This window comes from Clupea harengus, chromosome 10, assembly GCF_900700415.2.
Source record: "Clupea harengus chromosome 10, Ch_v2.0.2, whole genome shotgun sequence".
NCBI classification, from domain to species: domain Eukaryota; kingdom Metazoa; phylum Chordata; class Actinopteri; order Clupeiformes; family Clupeidae; genus Clupea; species Clupea harengus.
In genome coordinates this window covers 19,363,029-19,383,028 of record NC_045161.1, presented here as the reverse complement: position 1 = coordinate 19,383,028, position 20,000 = coordinate 19,363,029, and the positions used below count along the sequence as shown (strand labels likewise).

Below are 20,000 nucleotides of genomic sequence, written 5' to 3'. Positions count from 1 at the left end.
CACACACACACACACACACACCTACACACCTTTAAGTTCCTGTAATTGTCAGCTCTGTGTCTCAGACGCTCGCAGCCTTGATGTTGGCCCGTCTGACTGGCGCTGAAACCCACTCTTTGGTGAACACTTAAGGTGTCTGCTCACCAACAAAGCTGTCAGATGAGTATCCTGTACATCCCCGATGCATGACACCATGTGTCCGACTTCCCGTTGTAATGAAGGGATCTTCTCTGCGTGTGGAGGGTTTAGTGTGCGCCAGGTCCACAGACAGTCTGGGTAGCCAACAGGCCGTGGGTAGAGCCAACCAGAGTGCTTTATGAGTGGGATATGACTGGGCTAAAAAGTGCCTGTGTTTTGAAGCCCTACATGCCTGTAGCTCTTGTGTTCATAATGTTTATGAAGACCGTATGGCACAACAAGATGCAGTGCAACTCGTATGACTGGTTGGCAATCATGAAGGTTTCAAATGAAAAAGGATTTTAAAGTAAAACATTTTTGAATTTAAAGTCTGTGAGTAAGCTGGCTGTGTAACCATTTGTGTAAACATTTGCTCTGTCTTTTGACATGAGCTGAGAGAAACTTCTGGTCCTTGGATGATGATTTAGCTCAGTTTTCCCATTGTCATCATGTTTGCTGTGAAACAGAGGATATTACGTCACTTCTTACATCTTCACACACGGCGCCCGGGGAGTTTGTTAGTGGTCGCCGTCGCCATCCGCTTTTCCAGGAAGGCTTTGGAGGAGTCTGGGAACACCCCCCCCCCCCCCCCCCTCCCCTCCTCCCTCCCTCCCTTCCACAGCCCCAATTAATAATGAGCAGAAGTGTTGTCTAGAAGGGAACCGTTTGTCCGATGCCTAGTCTGCCTGCTTTGGGCATTTTCTATTTTTAAACCGACGCAGATGTGCTCTCCGTCAAGCTGATGAACAGAGCCTTCAGAGAACAGAGGGGGCGGGGCTGGGGGGGTGGGACGGACGGACGGACTTTGGTGGACAATCCGTAATTGTAAACGGCAGCGCGGATGAGCGCAGCGATGTCCAAAGACGTACTTGTACAAGAGTGAAACATGCACTCAGACGAACAGGCTCGTCGGCGGCGGCGGTGAGCCAAGAGCAGGGGATATGTGTTTACCAGTCCTCCTCCTTCCCAGGGTGCACGGGGGCTTCACATACTCCGGGGGCATACTCAGCCGCTGCTCTGCGGTGTCTGGCGTTGCGAAAAAGCCGCAGCGTTTTTTCCAGACGTCTGATCTGGAAGCAATTATTCCCTTTAGATTTATTCCTGTATTTACATTATCCACTGTTTTCCTCCTTATCTACACCCATCACTACATGTTGAAGGTCAGAGAAGTGTTACTGGTGAAATGCCAGTGTGTTGGAGTCAGTGTGGTGGGGGGGGGGGGGGGGGGGGGGAGAAGTGAGATGTTCTGCAGAATGGAGGTTAAGCATGTAGTTGTAATGTAAAGCTCTGTGCCGCCACAAAGAGTTCTTTCTTACAGCAGTTTTCCAATATGAGGTCAAAATTGGCCGGGGAGATTTATTGCTGATGAATGTGGAGCGGCTTCTATGTCCCCCAGGTCACCTATTCTCTCAGTTACGTTTTACAAGGCCAGAGTTTGAAAAAGTACAAAGCTCTCTTTTGCAGTAAATTAACAAGCCCAAATTAAATTTTAGGAAAAGTTGGACATGCCCAACAACCCTAAATGAAAATGTCAGGTGAACATGATGTGAGCAGAGAGAGCGATGTATCTGACGTTTCTTGTGTATACAGTGTACACCCCCAAGCCAAATGCTTTGGCAATACTATAGAACATTATGGTCATGCCAATAAAGCTCCTTTTGAATGTGAGAGAGAGAGCGAGAGAGAGGGAGAGAGAGAGAGAGAGGGAAGAGAGAAAGAAAGAAAGAGAGGGAGATGAAAAGGAGAAGAGAAAGGAGAGCGCTCAAAAGGAGCACGGGGGCCAATAGAAAAATGCAATGTATTTGAAATCCACGGAGGAGAAAGAGAGGAAAAGACAGCAGGAAATGAATCAAAGATTGACAAATAAAGCTAGTCAAGGGTCTCACTGGACTGGATGATCAAGTCTATCAAAAGAACCCATATATCATTAGAGCGTAATAGTAGCCTTGTCTGTAAAACAGCTGAGCTCGTCAGGAAGCAATGAGTGTCTCTTGTAATGATGAGTTGAGCTCGTCAGGGAACTGGAGAAATGGTCCAGAGGTGGGTCTGTCCGGATCGGACGGACGGACGGACGGACGACTCCTCGTCACTGGAGCAGAGCAGCCCGTCACCTCCCAACGCTTTGACTCCGTTGGAATGACTGGATTGTCTTTTTTTAGTCGGTGACTTTTACTGTGTATAGCTACATGTCTAAAACTCCACTTAGGATGCACGCAGAAACTTTGTCCTCATAATTCACACTACTGTTGCACTGTAATCTATGTCTTGCTTGCTTGCATTCCTCGTGTCAACTAGGGGTCGGTAGCAGTGCAAGAACACCCGAGTCATGTTTTTGATAATGCATAATGAGTTGTGTCCATTGGTCTCTTCTCATTCCACCCCTGTCCTCTCTTCTCTTCCTCTCCTGTCCTCTCTTCCCTTCCTCTCCTGTCCTCTCTTCTCTTCCTCTCCTGTCTCTTCTCTTCCTCTCCTGTCCTCTCTTCCCTTCCTCTCCTGTCTCTCTTCTCTTCCTCTCCTGTCCTCTCTTCTCTTCCTCTCCTGTCTCCTGTCTCTTCTCTTCCTCTCCTGTCTCCTGTCTCTTCTTTTCCTCTCTTCTCCTCCTCTCCTCTCTTCTCTTCCTCTCCTGTCCTCTCTTCTCTTCCTCTCCTGTCTCCTGTCTCTTCTTTTCCTCTCTTCTCCTCCTCTCCTCTCTTCCTCTCCTGTCCTCTCTTCTCTTCCTCTCCCGTCCTCTCTTCTCTTCCTCTCCTGTCCTCTCTTCTCTTCCTCTCCTGTCCTCTCTTCTCTTCCTCTCCTGTCTCTTCTCATGCAGGGCCCAGTCGGCCTCATTGGAGTGGAAGGGGTGATCGGAGTCCCTGGTGAAAAGGTAGAGTGGCTTTTACTCCGCTATTATCCTGTCAGAGTAGATCACCCAGGGGCTAACGTCTCTCTCTCTCTCACACACACACACACACACACACACACACACACACACACACACACACACACACACACACACACACACACACACACACACACCCTCTTGTACAGTAAAGCACATTTGAACAAGTACATACACCCTATGTAATTACCCCCTGTTAAACAAAAGTAGTTCAGAGAGAGGGAGCAAGAACATGAGAGAGAGAGAGACAGAACAAGAGGGAGAGAGAGAGAGAGAGAGAGAGAGAGGGAGAGGGAGAAAGAAAGAGGAGCAAAAGTCTCCCATCCATGGCGTCACTCACCGTCTCCCATCCGTCCTACCCCAGTGAAGACCTGGAGGGGAGTTCAGCGTGTCGATTTGCCCCTGCCGGAGCGGAGGACTGGAAACATTGGCTGCTTTCAATCATGCTGGCTACAAAATGGCTGCACAGCCATGGAACAGGGCCCTGCCTGGATCAGCCGAACAAAGGACGGATTATGAGAGTCATTAAATTCAACAGAGCTTTGGTTATGTTTTATTGAAAACAGCGTGAAAGTAATCTATGAAAATATTGTGTGCAGGCGTCCATCCCAGTTGCCAGATCCCGTTGTGCATGCGTAGACTCAACGTTTAATCGCCGAGTCTCTCGGGGAGAGTAAGCCTGCAGGCTTCTGGGGGTGAACCCCAAGTTCAAAAATAACTTGGACAAATAGGTGACAATAATGCTCTTCTTTCGTTGTTGCTTTAGCTCTGAATTGCAATTAAAACATGGCCCAGGCGTTCTGCTCTAGTGATTTTAAAGGCACTGTTTGGAGTACCAACTAAAGCCCACAGACGGTTTTGACCTTTGCTTTATGTGATAGCCAAAGCTAATCCCTGTCTGTGCTCATTGTTCCTTGTCTTGCTGTGGTTGTGGACTGTGGCTTGGTCCAGATTCACCATGCTCCCCTGAGTAGAGACCAATGGAATCAAACCACAGACAGATTCAATGTTATTATCTGTCAGATCTGATTGTTGTGCCTGACTTCTCATATGAGGAAGCTCTCACTCGTCTCACTCCAGGCCAACAGAGGGCGCTATCCTCAGTGCTTGTGATGGGCCTTCTATCTCACACTGTGCCCTTTACTTCTTCCCTGACCTGAAGTCTACCCTCAGCCTCCCCAGACCCCCAGACCCACCGCACAGCACCGGACCTGTAGCTGCCTTGGTCGATCCTATCTTGTTCATCTGTCATCGCAACCTCACCATGACGGGCCGTGAATTCCTTTCAGCTTATATATGTACTGTATTGCTTTTAATCCAATTATGTGCCGGGGGTACAAGCTGCTGTTTCTAATACAGAGACTCATGAACAGCATACACCCCCCCGCCCCCTCATGGACGCTCCAAGTGTTGGAATGTACCTGCACAGTCCTGACAGGAGCACTGGGAGGGGGATTAAAATAACAGCCTAGTGTGAGTTCACTGAATGGGAGACATGTCCATCCTCTGGAGAGAGCTCTGTTAGAGAGGGTTTTTATAGGCGGTGTTGTGCATGCCTTTACTGCTGGGTCGTGGCGTGTGCGGTGTCTCGTCTTCTCGGAGTCCCTCGGGGCCCTGATGCGTCATCTTGCCATGACGTGCTCCTCCTCCTCCTCCTCCTCCTCGTGTGTTTGTGTGTCTGTGTGTGCGCTGTTAAAAGAGTTTACTACGTGCCACGCTGAGACTGTATGTTAACGGTTGGCTTCCTCTGTGTGTGTCTTCTTCCCAGGGTGACCGTGGTCCGGCAGGTCCTTTGGGCCCAAGTGGAGAGAAAGGCACAGTGGTAAGTAGCCTGCTCGGCAAGCAGAGGACAGTTTACACACTTCAGAGGACTCTTCCTGGCCTAGTCAGTCCTTATACATGCTTACACACACACACACACACACACACACACACACACACACACACACACACACACACACACACACACACACGTCCAATCACAAGTCTTGCGCACTTCAAATCAAACGTAAGTATGTACAGCAAATATTACACGGATGGGTGCTGTGAACATCCTACAAGTAAAAACACGCACCATGGCTTCGAGTGACATACATGCGATACAATGCAAAATGTCTGACTTCTGTTCATTGGATATTTAAGAAAAGCTCCCGATAGCCTTCTTCTCCAGCGTACAGTCTGAGGACCTACTGAGACTTTGTCCTGGCCCTTTGCTCAAGGCTGCAAATCAGCGGCAAACAGCAAATCTGTTATGAATTTTGGAAAGTTTCTGCAAAATGGCCACAACATGTTAATGTAATTTACAGCAATTCATTTATTTGAAGTGTTTCATCTCTGTCTCTATCCGCGTGCTAGGTTTCATGTGTTGACCTCAGTGCTGTAGGTCGGAGTGTGTACTGTAGCTAGCCTTAAAGCAAACACATGCAGAAATCCCTCTGGTGTCTTTCCCGTGTTTCTTAGAGGGCTCTGCTCTCTCTCTCACTCTCACTCTCCCTCTCCCTATCCCTCTCTCTCTCTCTCCCTCTCCCTCTCCCTCTCCCTCTCTCTCTCTCTCTCGTAATTGGTCATCAGTCAGCGCCCTTGTTTTCTTGTCCCCTGCCCTTCCATAATTGCTCCCATGTTACAGTGTGTGTTCTCTGCCCCATTACTCTCGAGGACAGCTTTGTGGCTTTGGTCTTCTGCCCTGTCCACACTGGCCCCAGAGCAGCTCCTACCCTCCCCCCTCTCACTCATGCCACCCCTGAAGCGTGCTGAGGAGAGCCCCCGAGTCTGTGGCTTCTCTGGGTCCCCCCCCCCCCGCCGTGGTCTGTGGCCGCGATGCAGTCGGGGGGGGGGGGGGGGGGCCTCAGCAGCCTGGGCAGACCTGCCTGTTCTGGAGGAGAGGAAGTCCGTTTTCTGGAGAGGAGAAGCCCTGTCAGAGGAGCATGGTGCTTTGGGCTAGGCTAGCTGTACTGGATCAGAGGAGCATGGTGCTTTGGGCTAGGCTAGCTGTGCTGGATCAGAGGAGCATGGTGCTTTGGGCTAGGCTAGCTGTACTGGAATGAGGAAGCTCTCACTCGTCTCACTCCAGGCCAACAGAGGGCGCTATCCTCAGTGCTTGTGATGGGCCTTCTATCTCACACTGTGCCCTTTACTTCTTCCCTGACCTGAAGTCTACCCTCAGCCTCCCCAGACCCCCAGACCCACCGCACAGCACCGGACCTGTAGCTGCCTTGGTCGATCCTATCTTGTTCATCTGTCATCGCAACCTCACCATGACGGGCCGTGAATTCCTTTCAGCTTATATATGTACTGTATTGCTTTTAATCCAATTATGTGCCGGGGGTACAAGCTGCTGTTTCTAATACAGAGACTCATGAACAGCATACACCCCCCCGCCCCCCTCATGGACGCTCCAAGTGTTGGAATGTACCTGCACAGTCCTGACAGGAGCACTGGGAGGGGGATTAAAATAACAGCCTAGTGTGAGTTCACTGAATGGGAGACATGTCCATCCTCTGGAGAGAGCTCTGTTAGAGAGGGTTTTTATAGGCGGTGTTGTGCATGCCTTTACTGCTGGGTCGTGGCGTGTGCGGTGTCTCGTCTTCTCGGAGTCCCTCGGGGCCCTGATGCGTCATCTTGCCATGACGTGCTCCTCCTCCTCCTCCTCCTCCTCGTGTGTTTGTGTGTCTGTGTGTCTGTGTGTGCGCTGTTAAAAGAGTTTACTACGTGCCACGCTGAGACTGTATGTTAACGGTTGGCTTCCTCTGTGTGTGTCTTCTTCCCAGGGTGACCGTGGTCCGGCAGGTCCTTTGGGCCCAAGTGGAGAGAAAGGCACAGTGGTAAGTAGCCTGCTCGGCAAGCAGAGGACAGTTTACACACTTCAGAGGACTCTTCCTGGCCTAGTCAGTCCTTATACATGCTTACACAACACACACACACACACACACACACACACACACACACACACACACACACACACACACACACACACACACACACACACACACACACACACACACACACACACACACACACACGTCCAATCACAAGTCTTGCGCACTTCAAATCAAACGTAAGTATGTACAGCAAATATTACACGGATGGGTGCTGTGAACATCCTACAAGTAAAAACACGCACCATGGCTTCGAGTGACATACATGCGATACAATGCAAAATGTCTGACTTCTGTTCATTGGATATTTAAGAAAAGCTCCCGATAGCCTTCTTCTCCAGCGTACAGTCTGAGGACCTACTGAGACTGTGTCCTGGCCCTTTGCTCAAGGCTGCAAATCAGCGGCAAACAGCAAATCTGTTATGAATTTTGGAAAGTTTCTGCAAAATGGCCACAACATGTTAATGTAATTTACAGCAATTCATTTATTTGAAGTGTTTCATCTCTGTCTCTATCCGCGTGCTAGGTTTCATGTGTTGACCTCAGTGCTGTAGGTTGGAGTGTGTACTGTAGCTAGCCTTAAAGCAAACACATGCAGAAATCCCTCTGGTGTCTTTCCCGTGTTTCTTAGAGGGCTCTGCTCTCTCTCTCACTCTCACTCTCCCTCTCCCTATCCCTCTCTCTCTCTCTCCCTCTCCCTCTCCCTCTCCCTCTCTCTCTCTCTCTCGTAATTGGTCATCAGTCAGCGCCCTTGTTTTCTTGTCCCCTGCCCTTCCATAATTGCTCCCATGTTACAGTGTGTGTTCTCTGCCCCATTACTCTCGAGGACAGCTTTGTGGCTTTGGTCTTCTGCCCTGTCCACACTGGCCCCAGAGCAGCTCCTACCCTCCCCCCTCTCACTCATGCCACCCCTGAAGCGTGCTGAGGAGAGCCCCCGAGTCTGTGGCTTCTCTGGGTCCCCCCCCCCGCCGTGGTCTGTGGCCGCGATGCAGTCGGGGGGGGGGGGGGGGCCTCAGCAGCCTGGGCAGACCTGCCTGTTCTGGAGGAGAGGAAGTCCGTTTTCTGGAGAGGAGAAGCCCTGTCAGAGGAGCATGGTGCTTTGGGCTAGGCTAGCTGTACTGGATCAGAGGAGCATGGTGCTTTGGGCTAGGCTAGCTGTACTGGATCAGAGGAGCATGGTGCTTTGGGCTAGGCTAGCTGTACTGAGGAGCATGGTGCTTTGGGCTAGGCTAGCTGTACTGAGGAGCATGGTGCTTTGGGCTAGGCTAGCTGTACTGGATTTGAATTGAAATGCTTAATGCATTTAGCCATTTAGTCATTCATTAGGTGCTGACCCACTTCTGCAAATGTTGATTTAGCTTATATTATTTATTATTATAACTCATGTTATTGTATTATGATTTAGATCATAATTTAGATTTAATGAATATTGTACAAATGTATTATAGTGTATTATATTGTACTGGCCAAGAATAACAACATTATGCATTCGAGCATACAATGCAGAATGATAGAGTTTAGATCGCTTAAGGAGTCCAGCAAAAACTGATGACAGTGTACGCGCTGTCCACTTTGTACACACATCGCATTTGTCTTCCTCAAGGTTTTCACCACGAAAGCCTCAGTAGTGTTCTAGCAGCTCGAGTTCAGGCTTTTGTTTTGTCATGTTTGCTGAGAGTTGAAGGCCAGCACACAGTCAAGCACTCCACACACACACACACACACACACACAGCCAAGCACTCTGTCAGCAGGTTCTGTTTGACATTCGGCTCTGGACTTTCACTTCTCAATACAAGGGAGGAAATGTTCCCCTGCGCTGTTTTCTTCACAGTAGCTGCATGTATTCTAGAGTCTGTAAAACACATGCATTGGATTCAGATTTACTCTTCAAGTTCAAGTTGGGCCTTGTAAGTGATGTGCCATGGTTCTTAAAGGATATGTGCTACTCTCTTTCTGGTGCCTTTGCATGACTTTGCCTCTGTGTGACTAGTGTGGACCTTGCCCTTGCCTTCTAACCATATCACCTGTCTGTGTTTTGTTTGTGTTTAAGGGGTATCCAGGCTTACCAGGAGGTCCAGGTGAAATTGGTCCTCACGGACCACTGGTGAGTCTTCAGCCTGCCGCTTGACAGTTAGCAGACACACCGTCAGTGCCCATTAACTCAGACAATACATGTTGCTGAGCATGGAGAACATAAGCCTGTGTGGATACCACACATGCCATCACACTCACACACACACATAAACTTGTGCACACACCCACACAGACACAACACACAGCACACACCACAACACACAGCACACAGCACACAGCACACAACACAAGTCGGATAAGTGAAGGAAAACTGACACATGGAACTGTGGGAAGTGTCTACATTCCCCACTAATGTTTCTGCTGTTTCCTGTTGTTCCATCTCTGCTCTGGAATGATGTGGCGAGGGAAGCCTGCAGGGCCCTTACTTCAATCACTTCTCCACAGTGACATTAATGATTTTCTCTCTATATATATATCCTTCTCTCTCTCTTTCTCTCTCTCTTTCTCTCTCTCTTTCTCTCTCTCTCTCTCTTTCTCCCTCTCTTTCTCTCTCCTTTCCTCTTTCTGTCTCCATCTCTCTTGTCAGATAGTTGTAAACATTCAGACTTTTATTGCGCACTAGAGTTGGTCTCTTTTCCCTTCTGTATCGTTTGTTGTACAACTTTGAAATCCACCCCATTTTCCCTTAATCAGTCGAACAGTGAATTTGCGTGGTTACTGTAAACAATTTGCTCTATTTTTTTGGTAGCCCCCTCTTCCATTTTCATCTGGTGTAGGACTCTGTAAACATTTAAATTGAACTGGAAGCCTCCTTATAAATGATCAACACTCCTGAGCCCGAGTCAGCCGAATGTAAATACTGTTTAGTGTTCTGTTGGCCGACGCGCCGGCACTCTGCCCGCTCGCCTGCCTCGCTCATTGGCCGTGACAATCACACGCCGACTGTTCCGGCTCTTTGGCCCTGAGCCCTTCTCTATTAGGGCTAGATGTGACTCATCGAACCCCGCTCATTCCCCACTCCCCTCTATCTGCTTTTAGGGTCCACCAGGTCCGAGAGGAACAGCGGGGATCCGAGGACCAAAGGGCAGAAGGGTAAGAGAACGCCTCTTTTTCTCCTTCCACCCCCTTACTTCAACCCACTCCCGTAGGGCAATCTGCCTCTCCTCTGTGTGTCAGTAAATGATGTGAGAAGAGAGAGATGGAGGTCGAAGGGCTCAGGTGATGGGGGGGGGGGTTGATGAGCCATGTTCCTCTGTCTTCTGTTTCATATTAGCACAGCTGATCCCTGGTCAATGTGCAGGGCCGTTAAGTGTTAGGGAGTTTGCGTTTGCGTTTCGTTATCAGGGTTTATTCTTTTTTGGTTGTCAATCCATGTTGGTTTATGGGTGTGTTTATGGGGTGGCCCAAGTTGGGAGCGTCCACTTAGGGCATGCTGGTGAGACACCTGGTGGTAGGACAGTGTATTGCATGTAGAGTGTGCACTGTGCAAGGCCTTGGACAGAGGCCACATTCACGCATGTTATTTCATGCGTTTTACGGTCAGATAATATTTTGATGTGACTACCACATTGCATTTGTACACGGCCTTTCCACATTTGCACACAGCTTTATACAAATTATTATTTTTTATATATTTATTTTTTTAGACATTCAGTCTGCCTAAGATGTAAATGGTGTCAAAGATAAGTATAAGTCTGTATGGTACCAAAATATCTCCATCCAATTTCTCTCCTAAAGTATTGGGTATCATTGAACTATTTGTGTGTGTGTTGTGTGTGTGTGTGTGTCGTGTGTGTGTGTGTGTCGTGTGTCGTGTGTGTGTGTGTGTGTGTGTGTGTGAGTGTGAGTGTGAGAGAGAGAGAGAGAGTGTGAAAGAGAGAGAGAGAGAGAAGCAGACTGGGAAAGACAGTTCACACCTAGCAGGGGCCCTGAATGTACATGTTTATTCGAGGAGCTAAAGTATATTTACCCATTTGCCTTCCTCTGCTGGAAGTGGTCTCTGGCCGCAGACTGTGGAGTGGGCAGTGGGCATCACAGAGATTCATTCGTTTTTCTTGGGCGGCGCAACCAGAAGTGACGGACTCTCCTGAATGTCCTCTACTGTACAGCGAGCTGTAAACCCCCCCCCCCCCCCGTCTGCTGCCAGCTCCGTCCCCATGCCCGTGCCCGTGCCCAGATCGCTGTGGTGTTCCACACTCGTGCCAGTCCACCTGGCAGGCCCCTCTTTCAGCCGCGCCAACGCCAGCGTTTGGAGACAGAGGGAGAGCGAGAGGGAGAGGGAGAGTGGATTGTTAACCCAGTAACTTAGTGTGCCCAGACACTTTGCACCTGGCTTCTCCGTGTCTCGGCCTCCGTAGGCCTCTTCTGTAGCCTCTATCCAACTTTCTTCCTCCTTGTTCTCCATCACGTTTTACTCGAAGCGTCTTGAGAGAGAAAAGTTTTGCAAGTACAAGCTGCTTCCTGAAACTCACTAAATTGGAATTGTAACAGATGCGGTGTGTGTGCCAATGAAGCGCCATGCAAACTGTGCCAGGGCAGCTGTGGTGTTAACGGGCTTCAAAAGGAACAAGAGGCTTTTACAGTCTTTAGGGAAAGATGTTTGGGGCTTTGTTATAAAAATGTTTTAGGTTTTTTAAATACAGCCGTTGGAAGTCTCATTAGGTAGCAAACACATCTCGTCACTAGCCTTTCGCAAATATTTCACTCACCGCACACACACTCACGCTATGCTGGAAGGCTTTCTCTCCTCTTGGAAACATATGGCAGCACTTACGAGCACACACACACACACCCACACCCACACACACACACACACACACACACACACACACACACACACACACACACACACACACACACACACTCACACACACACGCACACACACACACACACACACTCACACACACGCACGCACACACACACACACGCACATATAAGGTCATATTTATGTTGTTTACACTAATCTACACCATGCACATTCGAGGTGTGTATCTTCATTTCCTGGTTGCCTTGCCGTGCTTCCGTGACCCTCTGCCAAGAAAAACCATGTTGAGACAATGTGCTCTGGACTTCTTCAGGCAATCCAAACTCATGTGGTGTGTGTGACGAGCAGGGGAATGCAAAGGGACTAGTTTGGGAGTTTGAAAGAAGCGAAATGCTGAGTGCTAATTGTGGTTCGCATGACAAGTCGCTCTTGTATGCTGTTGTCCTCCACAAACGCATGTGTGTTGCTTCATGGGTACTGCAGTGTGGTGTGGTTTGACACAGCAGTGCTCAGTAATGAGGCTAAACCATTTGGAGGTCAGTGCCTGTACACCACATAATCACTTTAAACCAGCCTTCCCCTTCTCAGTTGGCTCTGGTTTAAAACAAAGACAAATTCGATAAGGAAGTGGCTTACAGCTCATATCGCTCTTTTCACCACACTGTTTTGCCTACAAAGTAACAGCACGATGATATTCTAATTAAGGTTAAGGTAAGTTATGCTGATTGCTAAGCAACAGCCCAATCATATTCTAATTGAGGTTCAGGTATGTTATGCTTATTGCTAAATTCTGAGCAGTTGCTGTTCCACATTAGGAGTTGCACAGAGTACTCGAGCATTTGAGTATTTGAGCAGTTACATCCCCTCTCGAGTGTCTACATTAACCTCGAGCACACTCAGTCTCCAGTTAGAACCCTTGGTAAACAAGAAGAAGGATGGCCACAGCAGAAAAGGAAAAATCAATTGTTTGGAAGTTCTTTGATCAAATTGAATATGGCAAATTTTCATAAATAAACGTGCCACAATTGAGAGTTATGGACGGATTTCTCAGGGATGGCTCTTACATGAAGTCTGTCATGTAATAGGCCAACTTCTATATTAATGTGGCAAATTAATGTTGTTAAAAACTACATACAAGGAAATATGATTCATTTCATTTTTGAATCAGGCTTACAAATGATGACCAGGTTTCACTGAATTTACAAAAAAAAAAACAGCTGCTATATGTTAACAGGGTTCTCAATTTGTTAAATGATGCACTTGTGCAACCTCTAGAATGAACGTGTTACACTGTACTTAATAGGCTCTGTAGGAAAGTGTGACCCTATACTGTTTGTTTTAACAATTGATACACAAAGGAAACAGTTTCACAGAATAACCTAATGTGCTTATTGCACGTGTGTCTGTTTCAACATGGCTTTGAATGGCCCTTACAGCTAATGGGCCAATTCTCAATCTTTTTTAGCATTTTTTTAGCAGATTTAGCAATAGCAACAAAGCCATGTGCTAAAATCACAACAGACTCGGGTCTAGTCGTGACTATATCTGTGCAATTGAATTAAGCAAATCAAACTGCAGGGGGCAAAGTGATAAGCCTGGTGCATTCTGGGAATAAACACACCATATCTAAAGGCCCCTGTCGTAAACAGTCCATTTACACTCAAGCCGTTAAATCCATCAGTCAGGTCTTGATCGTAAAATGTCACCTGCCAAGGCACGTCAGTCAATCTGAGGAGAGTGTCCTGGTAACCTTCACTACTGCATAATTACCCAAACAGGTATCTCCTGAACTGTATCTCCACACTTGTATATAAAACAGGCCAAAGTGTTAGGCACTTCATGAACTCCAAGACACTTGAGGATTCACAGTAGGAAGCCAAAGACTTATATAATCCCGGCCTTGTACTGCACATTGGGCTGTCATAACAGAGCGCTTCAGTGTTGGCACCAGTGTGTCAGGCACGGTTTTCTAAGCTGATGGGGAGTTATTATGTAAATGTTTTACTTTCTACTTACTGTAACCTGTTTAAATAAAGCCAAGGGCGGGTCTCGCCCTGAGCCGAATTCATACTGCAGAATGGAAAAGAGGACATTTTTCCACTCTTCAAAAAATTAAAACTCCTGGCTCGCGCTCCGCTCGTTAAGGCAACTGAATGAGGCTTTCATGCTCATAATCTAGGAAAATATGTGGATTTGTTGTGCAAAGATGGTTGTTTTTAAAATGAAAAACAGCAGCTCTGCTCTCGTTTGCTTTGGCCTCCAGTAGCTAGTGGCTACCTGCCTGTCTGCCTCTCTATCTTTCAGCTCTCTTCACTCTACATTAGAAAGAAGAACTCTGTGACAAAGGGAGTCCGGGTAGTGCTGACTGAATACGTGACATTTGTCAGTGGGTTTTTCATTATATGAATGAATGAATGAATGAATGAGAGAAGGATTCAATGAATGAATGAATGAATGAATGTGTTTAGATTTGGACTGATGAAGTCTGAGTCTACTCAATGGTACGTATGTGTGAGTGCGAAGGAGAGAGAGAGAGAGAGAGAGAGAGAGAGAGAGGATGGGAGAAAGCAAGAGACTATATGCATTTAAAAAGCACCAAGAGAGTAAAAAAAGGTGATGAGAGAAGCGTGAAGTGAAAGTGAGTAAATGGCCGTCTCCTCCTCATGAAGGCAACCCCAGATTGTGTGAGAATGAAGGAGGCCCTGGGGCCTTTCACTATGACCTATGGAGGGGATGAGAGCGAGATTGCTGCAAAAAGGAAAGAGATAGAGAGACAAAAAAGAGTGTAAAAAACGTGTAAAAAAGCAACGTATCACAGTGGATGCCAGACTAACCACAGGAAGGCACATCAAAGGCCAGCTGCCTGCAGAAATGGGTATCTTTATTGCTATATGTGGTGGTGGTGGGGGGGGGCTCATGGGTATCTGTATTGCTATCTGTGGGGTGGGGCTCATGGGTATCTGTATTGCTATCTGTGGGGGGGGGCTAATGGAATTTGTATTATGTACTGAATAGGACTCAGGTAAGCTTCACCTGGGGGGTGGATATTTCCTTGAGGATGCATGTCTGTGTGTGTGTGTGTGTGTGTGTGTGTGTGTGTGTGTGTGTGTGTGTGTGTGTGTGTGTGTGTGTGGTGTGTGTGTGTGTGTGTGTGTCTGCTGGTCCCCTCTGTGTTCCCTCACATTTCTATGTGTGTGTGTGTACATGTAGAATGACCTGTATAACCTGTATATTCGTAATAACAGTGCCGTTATTTAATAGCCACACCTCGTATGTGTATGTCTAATATATATACTGTATATATGTGTGTGTGTGTGGTTGTGTGTGTGTGTGTGTGTGTGTGTTTGTTTGTTTGTTTGTTTGTTTGTTTGTTTCTCTCCAGGGCCCCAGAGGTGCAGACGGCCCTGTGGGAGAGCCGGGGCCAGAGGGCATGAAGGTAAATCCTTCTCCTCCTCTCTCACCTGTCATCCCTCCTTCCCCCTGTCTGCTCCTCCCCTCCTTTCCTCTCTCCCTTCTTTCCTCTCTCCCTCCTTTCCTCTCTCTATGGATCGTCTCATCCCAGCACAATCACCCAGCCCGTTTAAAACACACACACACACACACACACACACACACACACACACACACACACACACACACTGCTCTACCCCCCTAATAGAGAGCTTTTGCTCTGCGTGTTTGTACTTTTCCACTTTTTTTCTGGTGGTGTCTGCACCACTGCTGACTGGTTGAAGGGATAGGTGGAGAAAGCTGGCCTGAGGAGGGGGAGATTTATGGCAGCCTAGCTGTGGAGGCCTAGCACTAGCCAAGCTGGGGGGGTCTGTGTTGGGTGCTGGGGGGCTGGGGCTGGGGGGTGGGGGTGGATGGTGGAGCTGTGCTGAGAGTAAATGTGTTTTCCGCCTGTCTGTCTGTTCTTTCCTGCACAGGGGGAGAGAGGCGATCCAGGGAAGAAAGGAGGATTTGGATTCATTGTAAGTTCTGCCTGGTTTGTTCTAACTGTCTGTCTGTGTGTGTGTGTGTGTGTGTGTGTGTCTGTGTCTGTGTGTGTGTGTGTGTGAGAGAGAGGGGAAGAGAGAGAGAGAGAGAGAGGCACACACACACACACACACACACTCCCCATCTGCCAAGACAGCAGAGCGACTTCTGCAGCCAGCACTCTGTGCCTGTCTGAACACAACTGTCTGGAGACCGAGCTGGACAAGGCCAAGCTTAGCCTCAGGGCTCAAGAACGTGCCTGCTTTATTTTTAACTCTCGCTAAGTGTTATTTGTGAGTCTTTGTCTGTGTGTGTGTGGGTGTGTGTGTGTGTGGGTGGGTGTGTCATTGTGTTTGATTGTGTGTGTGTGTGTGTCTTTGTGTTTGATTGTGTGTGTGTGTGTGTGTGTCTTTCTAAATGTGTGTGGGTGTTGTGTTTGGTCCAGAAAGGGTCCATCTGTCTGGGACCGGAGGCTAGTAAAGATGACAAGGCAGCATGACCTCAGCAGCACTCTCTCCCTGACTTACCACAACAATGCTACGTCAGAGCGCCGGCCCGATGGGACTCCGGTTCGCTGTGGTCCAATTGGTCCTCTTTATGTGCCAATGTGGGAGGCCCAGACAGAACGCTGTGCTCTGATACCTTTAACACATGGCCTGTTTTTCCATTCAGTTTTTTTTCATGTAGTGAGGCGTATGAATTAAAAGGTGAGCCTACGGCTGCTATAACCTGACATTTTAAAAAGTGCTTTTAAAAGAGCAGTGCAAAGGTTTTAATTCCCGTTTTATTCCTTCCAGACCCCTTTAAATGTCTGCGTTTGATTAAAACCCCCAACTCGATTAAATGTTGGCTGTCGCGTGTGAAAACTGGAGGCATGTCAGTCAGTAACTTACCACTCGAAGAGAACAGAGCTTCTTGTCTTGGATGAATAGACAACAGAATGGAAAAAGTCTTTTCTCTCTCTCTCTCTCTCTCTCTCTCTCTCTCTATCTCTTGCTATTTTTTCTTTCTCTCTCTCTCTCTCTCTCTCTCTCTCTGTGTTTTTGTTCAGAAGTGGTGCTTACTCCTTAATTTCCCCATGGAGACTATAGTTTCCATGATTCACAGAGCTTTTATTTGGCCGTTGCGTTACAGAGGAAACAGGAGCTGCATTCCGGTTACCTTTTTCCAGTGTACTCTGAACAAAACTGCAATTTCAGAAGAAAGTGATATCCAGAAGCTGTAAAACTTTTTCTGGTCTTCCAGAAGCCTTGCGCTTAAGCTTCTTCAGCTGATTAAAGAGTTGAGGAGAACGAGTTGACATTCTTCGTTGAACCTTTTAAAAGGTTCACCTTAGAAGATGAGCAGTGGAAAAATGATATCACAGCATAGCTTCGAGCTTATAGCTCCTAAATGAAAAATCCACTCCGAGCCAATCGTGTGCATGTCCACACACACACAGACACGGCGCTCATCATGCAAACCCTCCCTGCATGTGAGGCAGGCATCTGTAAACATCTGGCGTGGTTCCTGTGTGTGCTGTGGAAAATGTGACCTCACTCCCAGCTACTCAACCCCCTCGCTGTACGAGCAGTACAAGAGCCGCTCTCGAGATCAAGCTGTCCCACGGTCACGCTGTAACTGACTTACACAACATCATTACTTTCTGTTTCATTGGCGTCCTTCTCACACTGTGTCTGCTTCCACAGGGCAAGGCTGGCAGCCCGGGGAAGAGAGGTCCGTCTGGCAGTCCTGTAAGTACCGCTCTGGACCTCTTAATCCGTCCGTCCCTCTTGAAAATGTTTTCAGACAAATCTTGCCATTGTTATCACATGGTTGTGAGCAGTGATTCTTTAAAGTTGTCTTTTTGAAATATCACCAATTACAAGACTAGAACTCTCTGACCTCAGTGTGTCTGTGTGTGTGTATGGGAGTTTGTGTGTATGTTTATGTGTGTGTGTGTGTGTGTCTGTGTGTGGTGGAGGACAGAGAGAGAGAGCAGCTAAAAACAGCTTAAGGCCTCACACCAACCTGAACCCAGTTTTTCACTTACCTTCAAGAGTTGGCAGAGATTAGTCTTGTTAGCTGGGACGCCTCGTTCAAGCTGTGGGCTGGCTGCTGACTGCACCTTTTGCAGCTGTTCTTTTCTTTTCTTTTCTTTTCTTGTTCACCCATTGTCTTGGCACAGGTGCGGACGCAGTTGTGTTACTCATAGACTCTCAACCTTAAAAGAACACTAACATACCTGTGTGCACTTGTTGGGCCCCCAGCCTTGGCTAATGTCTTTGTGGCTGCTGCTGCGTGTGTGTGTACAGTAGGCTGTGTGTGTGTGTAGGCCGTGTGTGTTCACAAGAGCCGGTGTGGGCGCATCAAGCAAGATGCAGTGTTCCAAAGCGTGTGAAAACATGGCCTCGTTATTAGAGGTTTTTGTTAGATTTGTCTCCATCTCCTTGCCCTCTCTAATCAACCCACATCTCTACTGACCTGCCCCTGTACCCCCGCCAAGGTACACCCAAAGCCCCCAGCACCAGTGACTCCTTCTCAGCCTGCGCGCCCCTCCCCAGGGCGCTCCTCTCCAACACTCCTCTCCAGGGCGCTCCTCTCCAGGGCGCTCCTAAGCTCAGTGTTCAGGTGGCAGTGGGGGATATCGTGACGGTCATGTCGTGGTGGCCTAAATGCTGGCTGGCCTCTGACACAACACTCACGCATTGTCTTTAACTCCCCTGATCAGAACAGGCCAGTCCCTGAGCTGTAGGATGTCATTACCAATGTAATGTTACAATCAGCAAAAACTGAGATCCCCCAAGCAACTGGCCGAAAGACCCAATCCCCTCCCCCCCGCCCCCCTCCCTCACTCTCAGTCCGCCTTGCATCCGTGCGCACTCACTCTCTCAGACATGCTTTCCCACTCGTCCCCTGGAGTTATAGCGCCCTCTAGTGTTAACATAAGCAACATGCTAAGTTGGAAAGGGGACTTCAGTCGAGGCCAAGGCTGTATTTCAGTGCTTTATATGGGCTAAGCCCTGCAGCTGTATTGGAGTCCTGCAGGATATATTAAGGCCTGGCTGTGAACTGTGATTGCACCATCATTGTGTCATCTGAACCCAGATATATGGGCTCATTCCATGGTCAGCATGCTCCATTAGACGCCCTATTTACCTAGCGGTCTTTATTTCATTTCAGTGACATGTTTTTGGTACCGAGAACTATCAGAGAGAGATAAGATTTACTGTTTGTTTGAAGAAGACCAGGAAGTCTAATTACACCCCATGTGCAGTGATGTGCTGTGATTTATACCGCGTTGAGTGTCTTCAGGTGGGCCCTGCAGGTAACTCGCTAACAGTCCCAAGTCACAGCGCTACTTTGTGTAAATCAACTCTGAATCACTCACCATGGCTGCAGTCTGTTTTGGACAGGAAACTGTCTGAAAAGAGATAAAAAACGGAGGAATTGGTACAGTGGCTCCCCCGAGACACAAAACAACAAAAGGGAGACATTCCTCTGTGGGCCAGTGCAGACCGTATGGGCAGCGTTTGGCTCGTGTGGTCAAATACTTGGCACTGATGTAGTTGGGGTCTGTCTTATTGAGTTGCCCCCAGTAACTAGCTACAAACTATTTATACAAACACAGATTAGGCCTGTCCAAAATATTTTTGTATGGAAATGTAAGCCTGGTTTTTAAGTTCAGGATGACTGTCTTCCTGAAAAGACACACTGATGAGCGATAGGGACAGAGAGAGATGTATAAAAATACCAGGAGCAGGAAGCTCTACTATCCACAGTCTTGCTAGGCGGCCAGAAGAAAAGAAAAGAGAGAGAGAGAGAGAGAGAGAGGGAGAGAGAGAGAGAGAGGGAGAGGGAGAGGGAGAGAGAGGGAGAGAGAGAGAAAGAGAGAGAGAGAGAGAGACAGAGGGAGAGGGAGAGAGAGACAGAGGGAGAGATAGAGAGAGAGGGAGGGGGAGAGAGAGAGAGAGAGAGAGGGAGAGAGAGAGGAAAAGAGAGAGAGAGAGAGAGAGAGAGAGAGGGAGAGAGAGAGAGAGAGGGAGAGAGAGAGAGAGAGAGAATGAGAGAGAGAGAGAGAGAGAGAGAGAGGAAAAAAAGAAGGAACAATCTGGCCTCTGCTGTGTCTGCTTTGTTTCCAGCGTGTCCTTTTTTGGGATGGATGAAACCTAAACAGGCGAAAAGCTCCAGGTCCAGTTCAAGTGGAGCTCCTGGTGTTGAGAGATTAGGGGCTTACATCCCATTAGCCGGAGCCACAGAGAGGGGAGCGGAGATAGGGCCCTGGAAGCCGTTCAAAGGCTTTATGCGGAATGATA

At 48.1% G+C, this 20,000-nt stretch overlaps 1 protein-coding gene across 1 annotated transcript in view; it reads left to right on the top strand.

The window, feature by feature from the left end:
- LOC105907751 (collagen alpha-1(XXIV) chain) overlaps positions 1 to 20,000 on the top strand; it is a 118,943-nt gene that overhangs the window by 66,888 nt on the left and 32,055 nt on the right. Inside the window, exons 25-31 of the mRNA XM_031574872.2 lie at positions 2,987 to 3,040; positions 4,824 to 4,877; positions 8,982 to 9,035; positions 10,004 to 10,057; positions 15,113 to 15,166; positions 15,657 to 15,701; positions 17,394 to 17,438. Coding sequence (XP_031430732.1) covers positions 2,987 to 3,040; positions 4,824 to 4,877; positions 8,982 to 9,035; positions 10,004 to 10,057; positions 15,113 to 15,166; positions 15,657 to 15,701; positions 17,394 to 17,438 — 360 coding nt within the window. The remainder of the gene's footprint in view (positions 1 to 2,986; positions 3,041 to 4,823; positions 4,878 to 8,981; positions 9,036 to 10,003; positions 10,058 to 15,112; positions 15,167 to 15,656; positions 15,702 to 17,393; positions 17,439 to 20,000) is intronic.